We start from the raw sequence: 17,220 nt of genomic DNA, 5'->3' as shown, positions 1-17,220 counted from the left end.
AAGGGGTGCCAGTGCCGGTCCGAGTTATGAAGTCTCGCATTGAAACGAAACTGGTGCCTAGAGAAGCCGCGAGGTCGGATTTCTTTGCCTGGGGGTGGGGGAGCGGTCAGGGGGATGGGTCCATTGTTCCGGACGGGAATCACGCGCTGGACGCGGTCAGCCGGCAGCTTTTAATTTTCAGCTCGAGAGTACGCGCTCGCCCAAGAGAAGGATGCTTGTGGTTATTTAGAGAACAGTTAGCTGCTCGGGCGTGTACATGTATATATATGCCATGGTATAACGTGGAGGAGACTGGTTGAAATGAAAGCTTAATTAAATGTACTGAGTCAGCTATGTATGCGTGTACGATGTGCGTTCACGAGCAAGTACTGGAATTGATTCATCCTTCGGGTTCATTGAAAACAAAACTACTCGATAAACTTTCGTTTCCATCCTCTGGCTCGATGTTTTTTTCTTTCTTTATTGTTTGTACGATCTTTGGCTGGCTGTGAATAAAAATGTAATTAATGTATTTTCATGAAATCAAAATTGTCATCAATAACCCGATTAATCGGTCAACTATTGAAACTATGCAGTGATTCTCAACAGATACAAAATACCATAAGGTTGGAAAATCATTTTTGTGTCGTTACTCGATTGCAAGTTCGATCAAACGATAAATATTTAGACATACGATTGTGTACTTCTATTTCGCGACTTTTTGTCAAAAGCAATTGCAGCTCGTGATATTTTGTACTTTCAACTTTCAAACTTGTACACCTCCGTCTTCTTTGTTTCCGTCGATTGTATTTACTCGAAAATTTCGCGTGTGCGAGAAAAAGCGCCGCAAAGTCTAGACAACGGAAAGAGACCTTTTTTCCACACCTCGTTTCCGAATCGGCCCTTTTATTCGTTCACGCGTTCTCTCACGACCTGTGTGCCTTTAACGCGCAAATATACACATCATTACTCACCCATTACGATGAATTTGTACAAGGGACTTTTTATCCCGTTTCTTCATCTTCTTTCGTCGATGTCTCGGATATTTTTTTGCTTTCTCACGCTCTAATGCGGCTGCGACGATTTTTTTGCTTGAACCTGTCAGACTATAAATTTCAAAGGGAATCTGCTTTAGGCGGCACTTTGGGAGAAAAATTGGATCTTGATGCTTGAGGATTCACTTTATTGATTTTCTTTTTTTAATATTCTCAAAATCCAGTCGTTTGTCATGTTTTTCATGTCAAGCTGCGTTAGATGAGTGTTATTTTTTTTTTATTTTTTTTTTTTTTTCTAAGCGTTATGTGTATTAATCTTATCGATAGAATACGTCGTATCATTGTTACTCTAGTGGATTTTGTAAAACGAAAAGCTTAAGGTACGTTGAAACTTTTTCGGAAGGTAGGCAACCGTTGTAGTGAAAACAATGAACTAGTATTCCAATTTCTGATTCAACAATGTTTTAGGGTACCATTACAAAATCCGTAATATAATGTCCGATCGAGTACTGTCTCCATGTTTGTAGGTTTTGTAAAATTTTCTTAAACGATATTTTATGTACATATAATTAAAAAGAGGCATTAAAATAAATTAAAATTTCGCCTTAGATTTCACGTAGCAGTACTCCTCTGGAATACTTATACAATAGATTCGAATCACCATACTTAACTCACGCCAAAAAAATAACTTAAAAAAAAAAAAAAAGCCCATAAGCCCGCATACCAGCAACATCCGAAAAGACATGGGCAGCTGGAAACGGGCATATTAATTTTAACGACGAGGACTACGACTGAGAGAGAGAAAAACCATCGCCGTCTTCCTTGAAAAGAAGTGCAGGAGACTCACGATTTCCCGCGCCCCTTCCGAAACAGTCGCAAGCCACGCGCGAGCGTGCACGATCGTTCGTCCGTAGTCACCACGGCAAACGGGCTACTTCCGCTCGGGTCAGCTTCCGTTTCCGGTTCCGCTTGCCGTTTCCGCCTTTAATACACCAGCTGGCAATCTGCCCTTCCCATCCTTGGACATCGGACTCTGGTCTCTTCTCTCCCTCCCTTGCTCGGTACTTTGTATTCCTATCTGGACGACAGAGTGTTTTTGTCCTCGGTTTCATTGCACACCTCCGGTGTGCTTTTCGTGTGTCATTGAGAAATTTGCCTTGCCTACTCGAGCGTTTTTCGTTTCAATTAGATTGACTTACATTGGAAATTTTCTCATAATTCATTGTTACAGTGAAGATAATTTACAATAAGCCTTACTATTCAAGTTTTTGTTTTATTCCACTGATTTCGAACGCTATCTCGTCTAATTTTCCATTAGCTGCCCCAAGAGAGTAGAACAAGTGATAAGACTTACTTGAACTAACTTACAACGGTCATAGTGATAAGAACTAACTTACTGCGGTCATAGTTAGCTTTTACTTTTATTAGTGAGGAAATTATTTGTCAAATCACACGGAATCCCTTCAGAGAATCAAAACGTCCATTAGCATAGGAAAAGATGACGATTAGAGTTAGAGATATCATTGATTACTTCGTAACCTATTACTTCATGCTTCTATTAACTTCATTTTTTGTTATCTAGCCGTCCTTTTAAAAAAATAAAAAAAATAGTTATAAAAACTGCCCAAGATTAATTAACAGTAATATATTATCATTGACAAGAAATAATAAAATAAGTGATATAAAAATTAATTGGAGAGTTAAACAAACAGATAGTGAATCATTAGTTTTCAGGTTGATGGACGTAAAATTCGTGAAAACGTTTTGACAGTAAAAAATCCCTTTTATTTTTCACGCATGTGATAAATTTATAAGTAGTTATGTCAATGGACTAAAACGTCTATGTTAGGCAAAACAGCAAAAAAAATTTACAATAGTCGTTTTAATAAGTTAGAAAATAAGAATATGCCGTTCTGCCAATAAGTTCTTGTAATTCACGGGGGTACATCATCGTCTTCAACACAAATCTTAATATTCTTTCATCTGTATTTTACTCAATATCCACTGTGTGTAAAACGGAACCCAAGTAAAAATGCCCTGGTTTTTTGTTGGGAGTCCAAGTAACACTGCCCGGCAGTGAGAAGCATCCTCAGAGCACTTATCTCGAAATATAAGGGCGCTGTATATTTCCTGAGGATTGAAAAATTATAAATTAAACGTCTGAATGTATTTTACTGAAATGAATTTGCAATACATACCGAGGGATAATTTGTATTGTTGTATCCAGTAGTACAAAATTGCGACTCATTCTGCACAGTATTTTGATAATACTTTTTCAACATTTGCTCGCTTGAATTGCAGTTTGGTATTATCTTATCATTGGTTGCATTCAGTGGATAATCCAGTTGCCCATTACTTAGATAACTGGTTAAAACGTGTGTATCCGTAGTGACATTTGCACTGACAAAAGACAAAAAATCTTGGGTAAAATTTAAATTTGATGTGACATTTTGTCCTAACCGTATAACCGCTATGTCGTGCTCGACAAGTGAGTTACTAAAAAAGCGTAAAAAATTTTAGGTTATAACATAATTTATTACATGTTTTATTGCGAATAAACAGCTTACTTTTTATATTGCTCGTGGATGAATATTTTTCTAGCAGTGATATCCCTCTCACTATGTAGAAGGGAATCATTTGAAGCCCCAGTGACACGGATTTTATAGTTAGCTTCTTCGTCAGATACGCAACTTGCACTAGTAACGACATCCCAATCTCCAATAAGTACACCAGCACAAAGAAATTCAAATGAACTATTTCCAGAAAATTTAAAAATACCCACGATTAATGGATAAACTTTCCGTTTCACAGTCCAATTGTACGCTTCCATAACTGATAAAATAAAAATTGTTAATCCAAACAGTGTTTTCTTATAAATATAAAGGAATATTTTATTATATAATTTAAGATCTTATAACTACTAATTAATACGAAGTACAAGCGATTTGAGAAAGTTTACATTGCCAATTACTTTCATTCATGGTGATTTCAAAACATTCTGCTTATTATACTTTTTTACCGAATGTTAAAATGAACGTGTAAAATGAACAGCATTTGCTGTAGGGTGAATAAATTTATTTGCACAATTTGAATGAAGATGGGAAAAAAATTCCGATGGAATGTCAATTAAGTAGAGCATAGACGGTGGTTGAAAAATTTTCAGATTTGTATTTTCAAAAGAAAGCTTCTTAGATACTTGTTTTAAAAAAAAAACTGTTAGTGCATTTTTGGTGTAAAATCAATTTTAGATGTTTGTACTTATATTTAAAATTTGCTATTTTTTCGTTTAATGCCTTAGATATAATTATCACGAAGGTAGTTAGTAGTTATTGGGCGTCTTAATTATCTATTTAATTATAATAATGAACATTTGGAAAGTACAAAAATATTTATGAATAATAAATAGTATAATAACTGTTTCTTGTACTATTCTATAAGATCTTTGGTTTTTCTTGCTCTTATGTGATGATAAATATGTTCTAAATTATACAATATGAAATGCACATTGATTGAATATATGTTTTAGTGCCACAGATAATAAAAAAATTTTGTACTCAGAAAGATCATAAAGTTTTAACTATTCAGATGGCATGGCCGGTGGTTTGGAGAGAAAAGACTTTAAAAAATACAAAATTTTTTAATCACCTTCCTGCTCAAACAATGAAAATTGTAATCGAAAGCCACTTACTGCACAAGCGCACACTGAGAGAAAACTATCACGTGAAATGTCCTCTGGCGGTGCGACTGAGCCACCATTTTCTTAGAAATATTACTACATCTAGGTATGTTGAAACTCAAAATATCAGTACATGCTGATTTAGGAAATAATTAACATTTTTTTCTGAATGACTGTAGGTTCAGGTCAGCAAGATTAAAAGGAAAGTAACCTTAACATCATTTTAATTTTTTTTTTTTATTCGACATGTACCTAGTTCATAACACCTGTCCAAAATCATGATCTAAGTTTTTCTTATAAGATAAAAGAGATAAGAGATATAAACTATTGCATAAAAAAAAAGTATTAATTGTAGTAAAAAATAAATTATGTCAATAGTTGCAGAGGCCAATAAATTATGTAGTAAAGAAACTCAAGTTTAATCTTTGATCTTATCTGCAGTAATCCTCCACGTGTATACCTTAGCGTTTCATTAATAAATAGTTGAAATGTGTAAGTCGTTTACAACTTACAGGATTAAATTTCTTCAAGTTTATTCATAAAAATAAGCTGAAGACAAAAAAAGAGTATCGTATATCTTATGCGTGTACATTATCTTACAAAAATAAGGCTATGAGAGTTACATTATCCACCTTTTATTTAAATGCAAAAATATAAGTATACAAATTGCAATCGCAGTAAAGCACTGGAAAATTACATCATAAATAATCGATTGTGAGTAACTGACTTCTGTATTTTGGATGCACTGACTGACCATACGTTGAAAAGCTGCACTATAAGACATTTGTATTGACGATCCACGCTGGGTGCTCAGTCAGCCCAAGTAGTGCAAGTGACGCACTAATGATCTAGTCAAGGTCTATTCGATAAATTTGCCTAGTGGCTGTACGTGCAGGACAACAGACGCTCCAGTTTTCTCTCAGTTTAGTATATTACATAAGCTTCTTGGGTAGTACAACTATCAAAATGATTCACCATTTTAAAACTACGGCTATGGGTTACAAGATTAAAATGACCAAAACTCACTCTTATTGGGATCTGTTATTTCTACGCTTCCTTTGATTTTGTTCTTGATCCAACTAACATGTGAATAAATATCTGCTATAATTCTCCTTTTTTTAGTAGAAAGTCCAATTAAAAAGCTCCTGTTGCCTTTACTCTGAACCACAAGTTTGTTCGAAGAAGTCTGTAGAACACTTTTATTGCTTACGCGAGAAATCAATGTAGGATGATCCTTTTTAATACGGAATAACGACTTATGCAATTTAGGTGTTTTCACGGAAGACTTGTTAACAAAGTGAGTTGGATAAAATACGAGCTTCCAGATTTGACTACCAAAAGGGTTGTTCATGTACCTAATTACCGTCATTTCCATACTTTCATCAAAATAATTACTTGATTCAGGTAAATATACCAGATTTACAAATTTATTAAGCACTACTGTTTCGTTTAATTCCACAATAGCTATGTCATACACATGAGATGATTTACTAAAAACATTTTTGTTATGTTGAATCAAACGTCAATTAATTAAAAAATACAAAACTTTATATCAAAAAAATCACTTACTTCAAGTTGTAGAGTTCGTGAATGATAAACTGATTGATGGCAACATGTTTTGAATATTTCTGAGAGGGAAAATCTACAACACCAAGTGCAACACGGTAATTTTTTAAGTCCCTCGTTTTACAAAAGGCAGGAGCTAACACGTAGTTTTCTTTGATAAGCGCGCCACTGCATCTCACGTCAGTTGCTGTATTATTTGTAAATTGCACAACAGCTACGTGGAACGGAAATTGTTGTGACTTAGCGAAATCGTATGGAACTGCGGGAACTAATTCAACACAAATTTTATGAAAATTTAAAATAGATATAAAATTTAAGATACATTTTAGTGTAGAAAAGTCGTAGTGCTGTAGTGTCACGAAATTATTGTTTAATGACATGGTGCACATTGATGACAATAAGTACTTACCATGAATAATTTCTTTGAGGACAGCTCTTTTCCTAATTTTACTTTCGATCCAAACCCTATATAGTGAAATGTTTGTAAATATATTGTTTCTAGTGGACAGTCCGATGAGCACATTGTTGCTGCCAAATTTTTGTATTAAACCACGGCCAATATATGACTGCAAAACAGGAGAGTAATCTTTAGTAGTTACAACTTAATATTTTTAAATGATTTTATGCACGTTCAAACTTTGTCTACTTACGTAATTATCCCTACATCTTACACAAAATTGTGATGTGTACAGTACAGCATTTTCATCTTCATTTTTTAATTTTTGCTGACAATCTGTGTTGGTGATAATATCAGCCACTGAGTATATTAGTAATGCATTATGTGATAGACGAGAACTGACACGTGTTACCAAAAATATTTTTCCTGCATTAACAGTTTTATTGAAAGCTTGAGGTAGACTGAAGATATTTGTATATCTTCTTAGTTTGTGTTTTTTTTGTAACCGCAGGATAGCTATGTCATGCTCAGTATAAAGCGATCCACTGTTTAAATGATTGTAACAGTAAGAATAGTATTTAAAATAATAATAATAATTCAAAGCGTTGTTCATCATATATTGGACTATCAATAAATGTCTTACTTTGACTTGTACTCTTCATGGATAATAATTTCATTTACCAATTTATAAGACTTAGTCACATAGAAAAATACATTAATACATTCAGGTGGTTTATTATGCACACAACTGGCAGCAGTAATGGCGTGATTTTCATTTAAAAGCACAGCACCACAAATCATAAAGTTTGTGCCATCATGCCTTCGTTCCACAACACTTATAAGAAATGGAACTTCTTCTCTCTTGTACCTTTTGTTTGGATGGAGAGCTGAGGTTGATTTAATCTTGCCATGATTAACATGCTTGCACCTAACAACTGAACCAACAAAAAATTTTATCATTGTTTAAATGATCAACATGATTAAAATTTTTAAAAATGCATTGAGGTTAAACGTTTTTTATGATTAGTTTTTGCAAAGTATTTTCAACACAGCTATGTAAATGAATACTATTTTGTTGAAACAGTGCATGCATAAATTAACAATTGAATAAATTACACACTGGTATAACAAGTCGAGAAATAACGTAAAAAAGCAGAGAATAACTTTACCAACCATGATTGTTTAATCTGAAATCGGATTTTTTATACATTTGTTTTGTATGTAAATTGTTCAAACAGTTAGTAGTGTATATTTTGTGGAAGTACGTTTCTCATTAAAAAAATGTTGAATTTATCAAATTAAAAAAATTGTGCATGGATTGAAGTATTTTCTTAGTTAACTGTATATATAAACTCGAACGTGGAGTACCAGGACGTTGAACCAAGTATTTAAAACTTGGCAGACGAAAAAAGGCTATTATTAAGTCTAAATTACAAATTTTTATTTATATATATATATTCCTCAAGTAGCGAAAGTTATCAATGATTTAAAATTTTTTAAACTGGATTTTTTCGATACGGAATACTAATAAAAGATGTTCTAACCAGTTCTTGAAAGCTACCGTTCTATAGATATATGTTCCTGCATATTAGGTGACTAAATTTTTTAGTGTTATACTCTTATTACACAAATTATATTCAGTTTATTTAATACATTATTGAGCTACAAAAAATTTATTAACTGTAAGATCAAATACTCTTGGATAAGCAACGGAAGAATGATGATTACACGACTTGCAGGTATGATCTTGTCATTATTCACATTTACCACTTGTAAATCATTCATATAAAATTGAATGTGCAATTATCAGTGAAAATTTTACATAAATAGAAATATTCAAGTATTAATGTTTGATAAAATATGAACGCAAATGTAACAATGCCTTAACTCTGCAACGAAATTCTTAAATTATAAACCTTTTACCAATAGCTGCAGAACTAGAAAAAATTTGAGTTTTTTTTCGACTACTAACGCACTCAGCTAACAATACTAAAAGTAGTGCTTAACTCATCTCTTGCCACATGTATCAAATTTTCTGTAATCTTAATTTACTTAAAAAAAAGCACTTACCTTGAACCACCAGAAGTAAAGCAAGAAACCTTAGGAGAAACATCTTTGTGAACAGACCAATTGATACTGTGCTTGCCTCAACTGTTTGTTCACATTCATTATAAGAAGGCATATCAGAAATTCTACAAAAATACCTGTGTAACGAGGTTCTGTTGCAATCTCGACATTGCTATGAAAGTAATTACTACTCTTTCGAGTACAACGGTATTTTTGATATCTCATCTTTGGATGAAAAAAAACTTCTTAAATAATTGTTAAATATATTGTTCATCGAGAACTTATCGGCCTGTTTATTTAATTGAAACAGGTTTTCCCTTAGCCTTTTTAAAAGATTGGAATTTTCATTACCAACACGTTTAAATAGAGAAACTTTCAACATCGTAGGATGACGAAAAAAGTTGCTGTCGTAAGTAAGATAACAATTTTAGTATTAAAGAATTCAAACAGCGGTTCATAAAATCTTAATTGCTTGAACAGGAAGTACATTGTCAATGACGCTTTGTCTTTTGGTACTTTATTTTTCTCGAAAATATTTCATCACTAAGTAGATAAGTTTTGAGTGCCAACGCTATTTTTTAATACTATAGATGGTACATACGCTTATTACACTGTTCTAAAAACTATTTTCCGAAGCCTAACTAAAGCTCTTTACCTTTTTCCTAATTGAAGAATAAATTTTTTTTTCTTGTAAGCGTTTATTTAACGTGCTTTTTTTGATCAGTGATAGTAGGTTGGACGAAACTATACAGTGAATTATTGATATACAAATAATTTTTAAAACTTTTTCTTTGGCAGAAAAGATTATATCAAATAACAAATATTTTGCACCAATATTACGTTGGATTTATTTTTAATGTAATCCCTGCAAACTCATTCTTATAAATTAATTGAGGTTAGTGTGAAAAAATCATGAGGTCCGATGCACTATGTTTAATATTCTTTACTCCCATTTAGGGAATGCAGACAAACTTTTTTTTATTGTAAATGACAAATTTTTGATACGGAATTGAACATAGAAAAAAATTTAAATTGTAAAACTAGGCTTTTATTAATAAACTAAAAATATGAAACAATTACACGCATGAAATTATGTGGTTGTTATTTTCAATTAAACGTAATTTGTTTTAATTGATGATTTGCATAAAAAAATTATTGACTTCTTCTAAATTCTTTTATACTACATTAAATAAACTATAAAAATACATGTCCAGTGAAAAATGTTCTCTCATTTTTCGCTCGTTTGCTTGCCTTTCTTTCTCTCATGCTCCTCTCTACAACCTCAAAGAGAAGATTAAAGTTGATAGGTTGCGCTTGAATCTTTAGAGTAAACTTTAACAATTTTGCGACTCACGCGAAATTTTTTAATGCTAAAAATACATCGTAGTAAGTAATTGTTTTTCTCTATGCTGTAACTTTTAATAAAAAAATTAAACAAGCGTTTACAAAATTTGGGTTTGATCTCAAATCTCAAGAAAATACTTTTTTTTCTGTTGCTCGATAAAAAATTTAAATTAAGTTAAAGTAACACACAAATTATTCCAAAATAAAAATTCAGAGCTCCCTGAAACTATTTTTTATTTTTTTAATCCAGCTGAGCACGCCAAATCAGAAAATCCGCAATCCTCCAGTCCAACGAACGAAGCGCCGCACAACCCCATCTACTAGCATCCGCCACTGTTCCGTATATACATTAAACAGCGATCGATGTAATCATGACGGAATCTCGGTCCGTACATGCACCGACGGCACTGCTACTTGCACGTGTGCCAACACACGTGCAACGTAGACACAGAAAAGATGTAATCGACGAAGAGTGCAGCGAATGCAGATTAACGTGGCATCGTCATTAAGACGAGGATTACCCTTGACGGGTCGTGTATAACAGCGCCTATAGACAGCTACAACGACCTCCTTTTCCCCTCTCTTGTTTCCTACCTGCATAGGCGAGGCCTCGATTTCGGGAACTGTTATCCACGATACCTTTTTCACTCGGTGCATTTACATCGAGATCGTGACGAGATGATTAAAACAAAATAGCGTATCGAAAAATTATCGAATTCCTACATTTTTATCGTTCTGCCAACGACGCTTGATTGCTCTGATTTGAATTTTTTAGTTCAATCGTTCCGTTCTACACAATTAAATCAATCAACTTGTTTTTGTTGGTCATATAATTTACTTTATCTCGCGTTAATCGTAACTTATTTCAACACATTCATACAGTATTTGATTATCAAAATAATGCAGTCTGTAGAATTTTCGAGAAATTGGTTACAATGTAAAATACATTTGTTGGTTATTTTTCGTAAAAAAATTTCACACGCGCCAACACCTCTGTGAATACAAATCATTTCAAACACGTTGATCCAAGTATCCTTGAAAATAATTATTATGAAGGATGTGGTTGAAATTATAATCTGTTACAAAATAAGTTATAATTTTTTCTCACATTTAATAATTTACTTTTTTTCACTGGTTCAACATATATGCAAGCGTTTTAAAACTACAATAGAATTTTTGTACACCCGGTAAATTAATTTTTGACATGAAAAATAACTCGATTCGATGTGGCTGATTGATTTATCGATAACAGAGCTGTTTGGTTATGTCACAAGTATTTATTACATCATTTTTGCACGTAAGCGCTGTATCGATCAAAACAATTCCTAACAAAACCCCTTGTGCTGAGACGTAGCAAGAAAAGTCCATCAACAATTGTTGGGAGTATCTCATCGGTCAGCCACAGCCATTGTCGAGGTCAATAGGAGCCTCGTAATAAATACGATGATCAAACACCCCGAGGTGTACACTAGTAGCGAAACAACAACGGCAAATTAGTTACCTCACGATCGGTACAACGGACTATAGACCACCTGAAAGTTTAATGCACACGAGGAGGGTGTTTACAATGCATTAGCAGTGCCGCCGCAGACACACTACTGCGTTGAGCTGCCGTGTGTTTACCGCCGTGGGACCATAAATTGATTCTGATTCGAGCTCCACTGCTAAACATACTATCCTCTCTCTCTCTCTCTCTCTTTATACTTCAATGCTTTCTATGCATTCTATTGGCTCTATGGACTTGGTGTTTGTAGATTTATGACGTGTTTTTGATCTATGGTTTGCATAGGGCATGTTCTGCTGATGAAGCAAATATATATAAAATGTAACTTCCAGATACCTTTGAGATATATTAGCTATGATCCATATGGGTTATTAAAAACAAATTTGCTCGAAAGTAAGATTTTGTCTGCATCTTTAATCACTTACCATATTTTACAGTACCTTATTTTAATGAAATCTTCAACAATTAATTAACTATATTCTCAAACTATTAAAACCCTGATACAATGATTTTGGTTTTGTGGTTTTCCGTATATGAAACGTAAAATAAAAGAAAAAAACTGTGTGAAATATCGAAGAAGATGGAGATTTAGGTAACCTTCTGGCATTTCACCGGCAGTAGATCTTGTCTACATAGGCTAAGGAGACCGTCCACGTGTCAGGGAACGGATAATCCATCATTCCCGAAAACGCAGCGCAACTTCCTAATTCCTGCGTTGGCGCAACAGTTGCTTGAAAAATGAATTTTCATCAAAATGGAACAACATCAGCCGAACCAATCGGAATAAGGGCGTGGCAGCAAACTTCGTCAATATCCACCGAACATACGGAAAACCGCCCCTCCTTTCCCAAGCTAAGCGATAGGGGCTAGTAGTTTCGGCATACTCAATTACATTAACTTGCAGATTGCGTCTCAAGCGGTGTTACCATCTTTCTTACTCCCACCCTTGAGAAAACTCGTGCTTACACTCCAATCCTGAAGGAAGTTTCATGCCCAAAGAGTTTTCGCGGCGGATCCAGGGAGGAAAACGTAAAACCAAACGACACGATTACGCTGATTGGGGGCTCTGGAACGACTGGTATGATGTATCGGTGGAATTACGCTGTGGATCACGCGAGTGCTCGAGCAAGTTTGTTGGATTTTCTTCAAAGATTTTTGAAATTTTTTTGCATCGGTAATTAATTCCGGTTGCTGTATCAATTTCAAGCATAACGAGTAACTTGGTTAAAAATCCTAAATAGTTGTAACAAAAGTTAGTTCTAAATTCATGCGAAGTGCAGTTTTACGTGCAAGGTACGATTAGTACGTCTGACACCTCATTGTAAAGAAAATTTTTTTATCATGTTTTAAGCATTTTGTACCAACTTTACGCTTCACAACCTCAGATGAGTTCTAATTTTTCCGAAATACTACATTGAATATTTGTTTGTTCTGATTAATTTGATAAAATAGTAATACCGTAGATATTGAAAGCAAAGTTAAAAATAAAAAAAATTTTTTAAAAACACACTTTTTGCACTAAACCAAAACGAAATTTTGAAAATACTTGTTCTGAAAACAGATCCCATGTCAGCATACAGTGCCATCCCTTTTTCCCTCTCGTGATAGCGGTACGTCGTTCTCTGTATACACGGAGCTGCAAAGCTCACCACAGCCATAAGGAGGCTCTTTTCTCCGTCATCAACGGCACAAGCACTCTTCCCTTCTGTCCTCGCATAGTAGCTCTCAGCCAGGCCAAGCGCCCGCGGCTTATCTGGTTTCCTCCGAAAGGACTCGATTAACCTGAAAACGATCCTCATCTCCTTTTAATGCATAATCGATGAAACTTTATAAATTTTGTCTTTTATTGGGCTCCATCACATTTTCTGTAAGCTGTAGTTGTAAATAAGTCTTTTGAGCCACCAACTCTTTTTTTTGCCCGTCGAGGTATTGAATATTTAAAGACGGAAAAATCGGGTATGATATCAACGTGAAAACTGAGAATTATACCCTTGTGATTCATCTATACTCGCATTTGCTACTGACACAATAGTAAAGTCAACGTTTAGTCAGACATACATAATATATAACAATAAACGTTGCCTTAAGATTCCTTAATGGTAGAATAACCTTACTTTGTATTCTAGATATTAGAATGGAGGGCTTCCCAAAAATTTTAATTGCAAACAAAATCGTCGAGTGGTTTTTAAAAAAATCATACAAATTTTAGACGTCAGGCAGAACTAGGTTAATCTTTGTTACACTAAATATGGAGAAAGTAAGATCATTAACTGTGGTACTACCAAGTTGTGGAAAAATAATATATTCATTTAGACAAAAACACTTTTTTTACACCGTACAATAAATTTTTATTAATAAATAATATATTTTGCCTTCTTACGGAAAAATAGTGTAGTTTTAAAAGCACTGGACTCGTGATCATCGTGACATTCTCATTAGTTTTTACGATGTTTGGATGGCCTAATGTCAATTTTCAACAGAACTGCTATTGTTGCCAATACTAATCAACATCTACCCAATGTCCCTACGAAAAGAATCGTTTTGACAAATATAAAATAGAAAAGCAATAACCATACCTACAGTCAGCAGAGTGCAACAGATCAGTGTGCAACAGATTCAGAAACAAGTAAAAGAGGAAGGAGAAAATAAACGACCGCAAGTGGAAGAAGAAAAAAGTCCAAAGAGTCGGGAAGAAAATCTCCGAGTGAACTTGCTGTTCCTCGGCTCCCCACCTACATTTCCCTTTCCACTTACATGCAATTCACGAGCCTAAAAGAGAAGGGTACGAGAAGAATGTGACAAAAGCTCCGAGATTATTTCAGAGAGGCAGCCGCAAATGGAGCAAAGTGCAGTGGAGGAGCAAAAAAAGTTGCCGAAGTATACTAGGAAGTCCATCTCAAATATTTGCATGAGAGATCACACATTCTTACGAAGGTATACGTGACACGAAAATTGTTTTAAATGCACAAATTTTTACGCATGGCTTTGACATTAGTTAGTATATTTAAGTTTTAAACAACGGCGTAGTCTTTTAAGTAACAAACTGACTAATTTAATATTTAAATACTGTCAGTACCAAACGCAAAAACGTTGTTTCACAGTTCACTCGACACTCCTGGAGAATGAAAAAAAAAAAAAAAAAAAAAAAAAAAAATCAGTACGCACAACAACCACCGTCACTCATTTAATCATTTCAAACACGTTACTTGCTAAAATTCTCAGTTTTCACGGAACCCCAAGCGAAAAAAGGTTGCAGGTGGAGGGGTGAAAAAAAACTTTTCCGAGTGCGAGTGAAAAGCTAGAGGCCGGGAGCGTAAATTTAGCGAACGGGAAAAAACAGAGCAAAGAAAAGTTCCCTTTTCAGTGAAGTACAAAAAAGACCGAGAGCAAGCAGAGAAAAGAAAAAAAAAAGCGATGGAAAATTAAAGGGACACGTAGCCGATGGTTTGGAGAAGTAAGGCGGATTGAAATTAAAGAAACAGAGCAGAGGGCGAGACTTGCATCTTTTGAAGATTTTCATACACGCTTGACGCTATACGGAGCTTGTGGAGCTGAAAACTTTTGGACTCTACCATCGACTTTTTTTCCCAAGTATTCTGGTTTGTGTTTTACTTAATTTTGTTTTAAACGGCGTTTTTGTGCTCTTTCAAATTAGCTCGGGGGATGGTTGATTTTATCAGGAAAAAAGAGAAAAAAGCACCTCTCTTGCCTTTTTCCAGTGGTTAATTTTGCCCGGGAGCACGGGCTATTGCGGAATAGTTTTATTAAATTTAATTAAACGCAAGAAGTGCTTTGAATTTTTCGTAAAGTCAAGGGGTCACGTGTGTTATACACAGATGAAACAAGGGGTGGAAAAGGTAAAGTTGAATCTCTTTTTAGTCTGGACAATTTGAAATTTCCATTTGTCGTTAAAATAATGGTTTAGACAGTTTGTGGAGTTTTTATTTATTAGTGATGATGCATATTCGAACCTATGCTAAAAAACAGCCCTGTCATCAAGTAATAATGTTCATTCACAACACGAACAATATACATGGACGGCCTCTACAAAGAAGCACAGCATTCAAAATTTTCCATTTGAATTAACATGGGAAATTTTTAATAGTATGCTTCTTCATAGGAGCCGTCGACATAATGTACCAAGTCAAAAAAGAATTCCACGTAATTGAATGTCACATTTCTGAAGCCATTAAGACTCAGTCCCTATGAAGAGCGCTTTCAAAGTTTGCAGCAGCAAAATTTCCGTTCCGAAAAATCATCATTAAAAAAAAAAGAAAAGAAAAAAAAAGGAAATATAAAAGCAGCAGGGGGATAGAGACAGATTCTGAAAACGACCTGAACAACAAAAAAAAAGTAAGAGACGAAGGTGATAATAAAACATAGAACTGCAGAGTCCAGGCGAAGAAAAAGCCGAGGAAAAGGGTGGAGAAAAGAAAAGTTTTGCCACAAGCTCGCTCTCCCCGTAAAATAAACCCGTCCGAGCTCTTCAGCTGGCGTGCATCTATTTTCTCTCTTTCTTTCCTTCTGCACAATTACTTTTCCACTGGCCCGTTGTCGTCGTATTCTCCTCCGACAGACCCCACGGTATTATCGCGATCCGTTCCAGAATGCGGGTAAACATGGGCTGCACGGGCAGTCGGGAAAGTGAATAGGAGAGAAAAGAGGCAGTGGGATTGCAGAAGTGAGCGACAGGACACGGCCTGGAGGCTGTTGTTTGACGATGGTGAATTTCGCTCTTACGCGTAAAATTATTTGTAAACTACGTACTCTTTCCCATTGGTTGAGATATGTTGGAGTACGGTTTTTTATTTTTTGGAAAGTTTTAAATTACGTTACGTTTGATCTTCTGTCACGTAAACTGGAACTTGTAGGCTGATGAAACACAGTTTATAAAATTACCTTTACCTTTTTCTGTCACCGTTACTTTCATTGTACCTTTTTTCCTAAAATCCAATTTTAAAAAACGCATAAGTCTGAAGAAGTGCTTTTTTTCTAACAAGTTAATTGGTTTTTTACTTTTGTTTTTACCTTCTTCAAAAACTGCAAATAACACTCTTGAGTAAAAAAATGCAAATTGCTCAAACGCAGGTAAATCCCTTGGACCATCAACAAACATTGTTTCAATAAGAGCAGAACAAATTCTTGGACTTGAAACCGGAAAAACCAAGCGAGACCAGCTGGTCTTTTCTCTTACCCGTAGAGTCTTGGAGTCAGGGTCTCAGGTTGCTAGCCAAGGGTTGACTTGAGAATTGTACACACACGAAAAAGAGCAAAAATCGAGTTATCAAAAAAAGTCTACAGAGTTTATGGACGTGTGCGTGGCTCAAAAAAAAAAAAAAAAAAAAAAAAAAAAAAAAAAAAAAAAAAAAAAAAAAAACACAGAAAAAACGTATGAGTGAAATTTCAAGAGCACTGGTACATTTGAATTTATCCTCCTCCCTCTTCAAAGAATCTCGTTTGAGCAAACTTCGTTCCCTTACTTTTTTCCATTTTTCCTGTGAGCTTTCGGTGCAGCAGCCTGATTTTGTAGACAAGCTCTCGATTTAGAGAAGACAGGCACAATGCGCAGGAGGCAAATACAGTTTGGCGTTACGAGATAAAGCGTCCCTCACCTCAAACGCCGCTTCGCTCGTTAGTCCCCTCCCTCTCTCTGTTTCCTTTGCTTTTTCTCTTTCAAAGTCCGCGAGGGACA

The 17,220-nt window shown here is 34.9% G+C and overlaps 2 protein-coding genes across 2 annotated transcripts in view; one reads left to right on the top strand and one right to left on the bottom strand.

Moving 5' to 3' along the window:
• The window catches only part of Octalpha2R (alpha2-adrenergic-like octopamine receptor), a 138,965-nt gene that overhangs the window by 85,125 nt on the left and 36,620 nt on the right, over positions 1-17,220 (top strand). The gene's annotated exons all lie outside the window — the stretch shown is intronic.
• Positions 2,760-8,735, bottom strand: LOC149374250 (uncharacterized). Its single transcript, XM_089594334.1, has 9 exons — positions 8,684-8,735; positions 7,257-7,548; positions 6,867-7,158; positions 6,626-6,782; positions 6,220-6,484; positions 5,677-6,140; positions 3,542-3,806; positions 3,173-3,470; positions 2,760-3,104 (listed from the first exon to the last, which is right to left on the bottom strand). Exons 1-9 carry the CDS (start codon positions 8,724-8,726, stop codon positions 2,943-2,945), a joined length of 2,238 nt encoding a protein of 745 aa, XP_089450460.1. The 5' UTR covers positions 8,727-8,735; the 3' UTR covers positions 2,760-2,942.

This window comes from Copidosoma floridanum, unplaced genomic scaffold, assembly GCF_036245765.1.
Source record: "Copidosoma floridanum isolate Cflo_tuat_1 unplaced genomic scaffold, Cflo_Japanese_pri ptg000021l, whole genome shotgun sequence".
In the NCBI taxonomy this organism is placed as follows: Eukaryota; Metazoa; Arthropoda; class Insecta; order Hymenoptera; family Encyrtidae; genus Copidosoma; species Copidosoma floridanum.
Note: the sequence above shows the minus strand (reverse complement) of the source record. Positions and strands in the feature narration are given on the sequence as shown.

Excerpts from the sequence above, each read along its gene's own strand:
- LOC149374250 (XM_089594334.1), bottom strand. The coding sequence starts at position 8,726 with ATGTTTCTCCTAAGGTTTCTTGCTTTACTTCTGGTGGTTCAAG. Across the intron at positions 7,159-7,256 it reads CATGAAGAGTACAAGTCAAA|TGGATCGCTTTATACTGAGC; the intron begins GTAAGACATTTA and ends TCATTTAAACAG. Across the intron at positions 6,783-6,866 it reads TAAGATGTAGGGATAATTAC|TCATATATTGGCCGTGGTTT; the intron begins GTAAGTAGACAA and ends CCTGTTTTGCAG.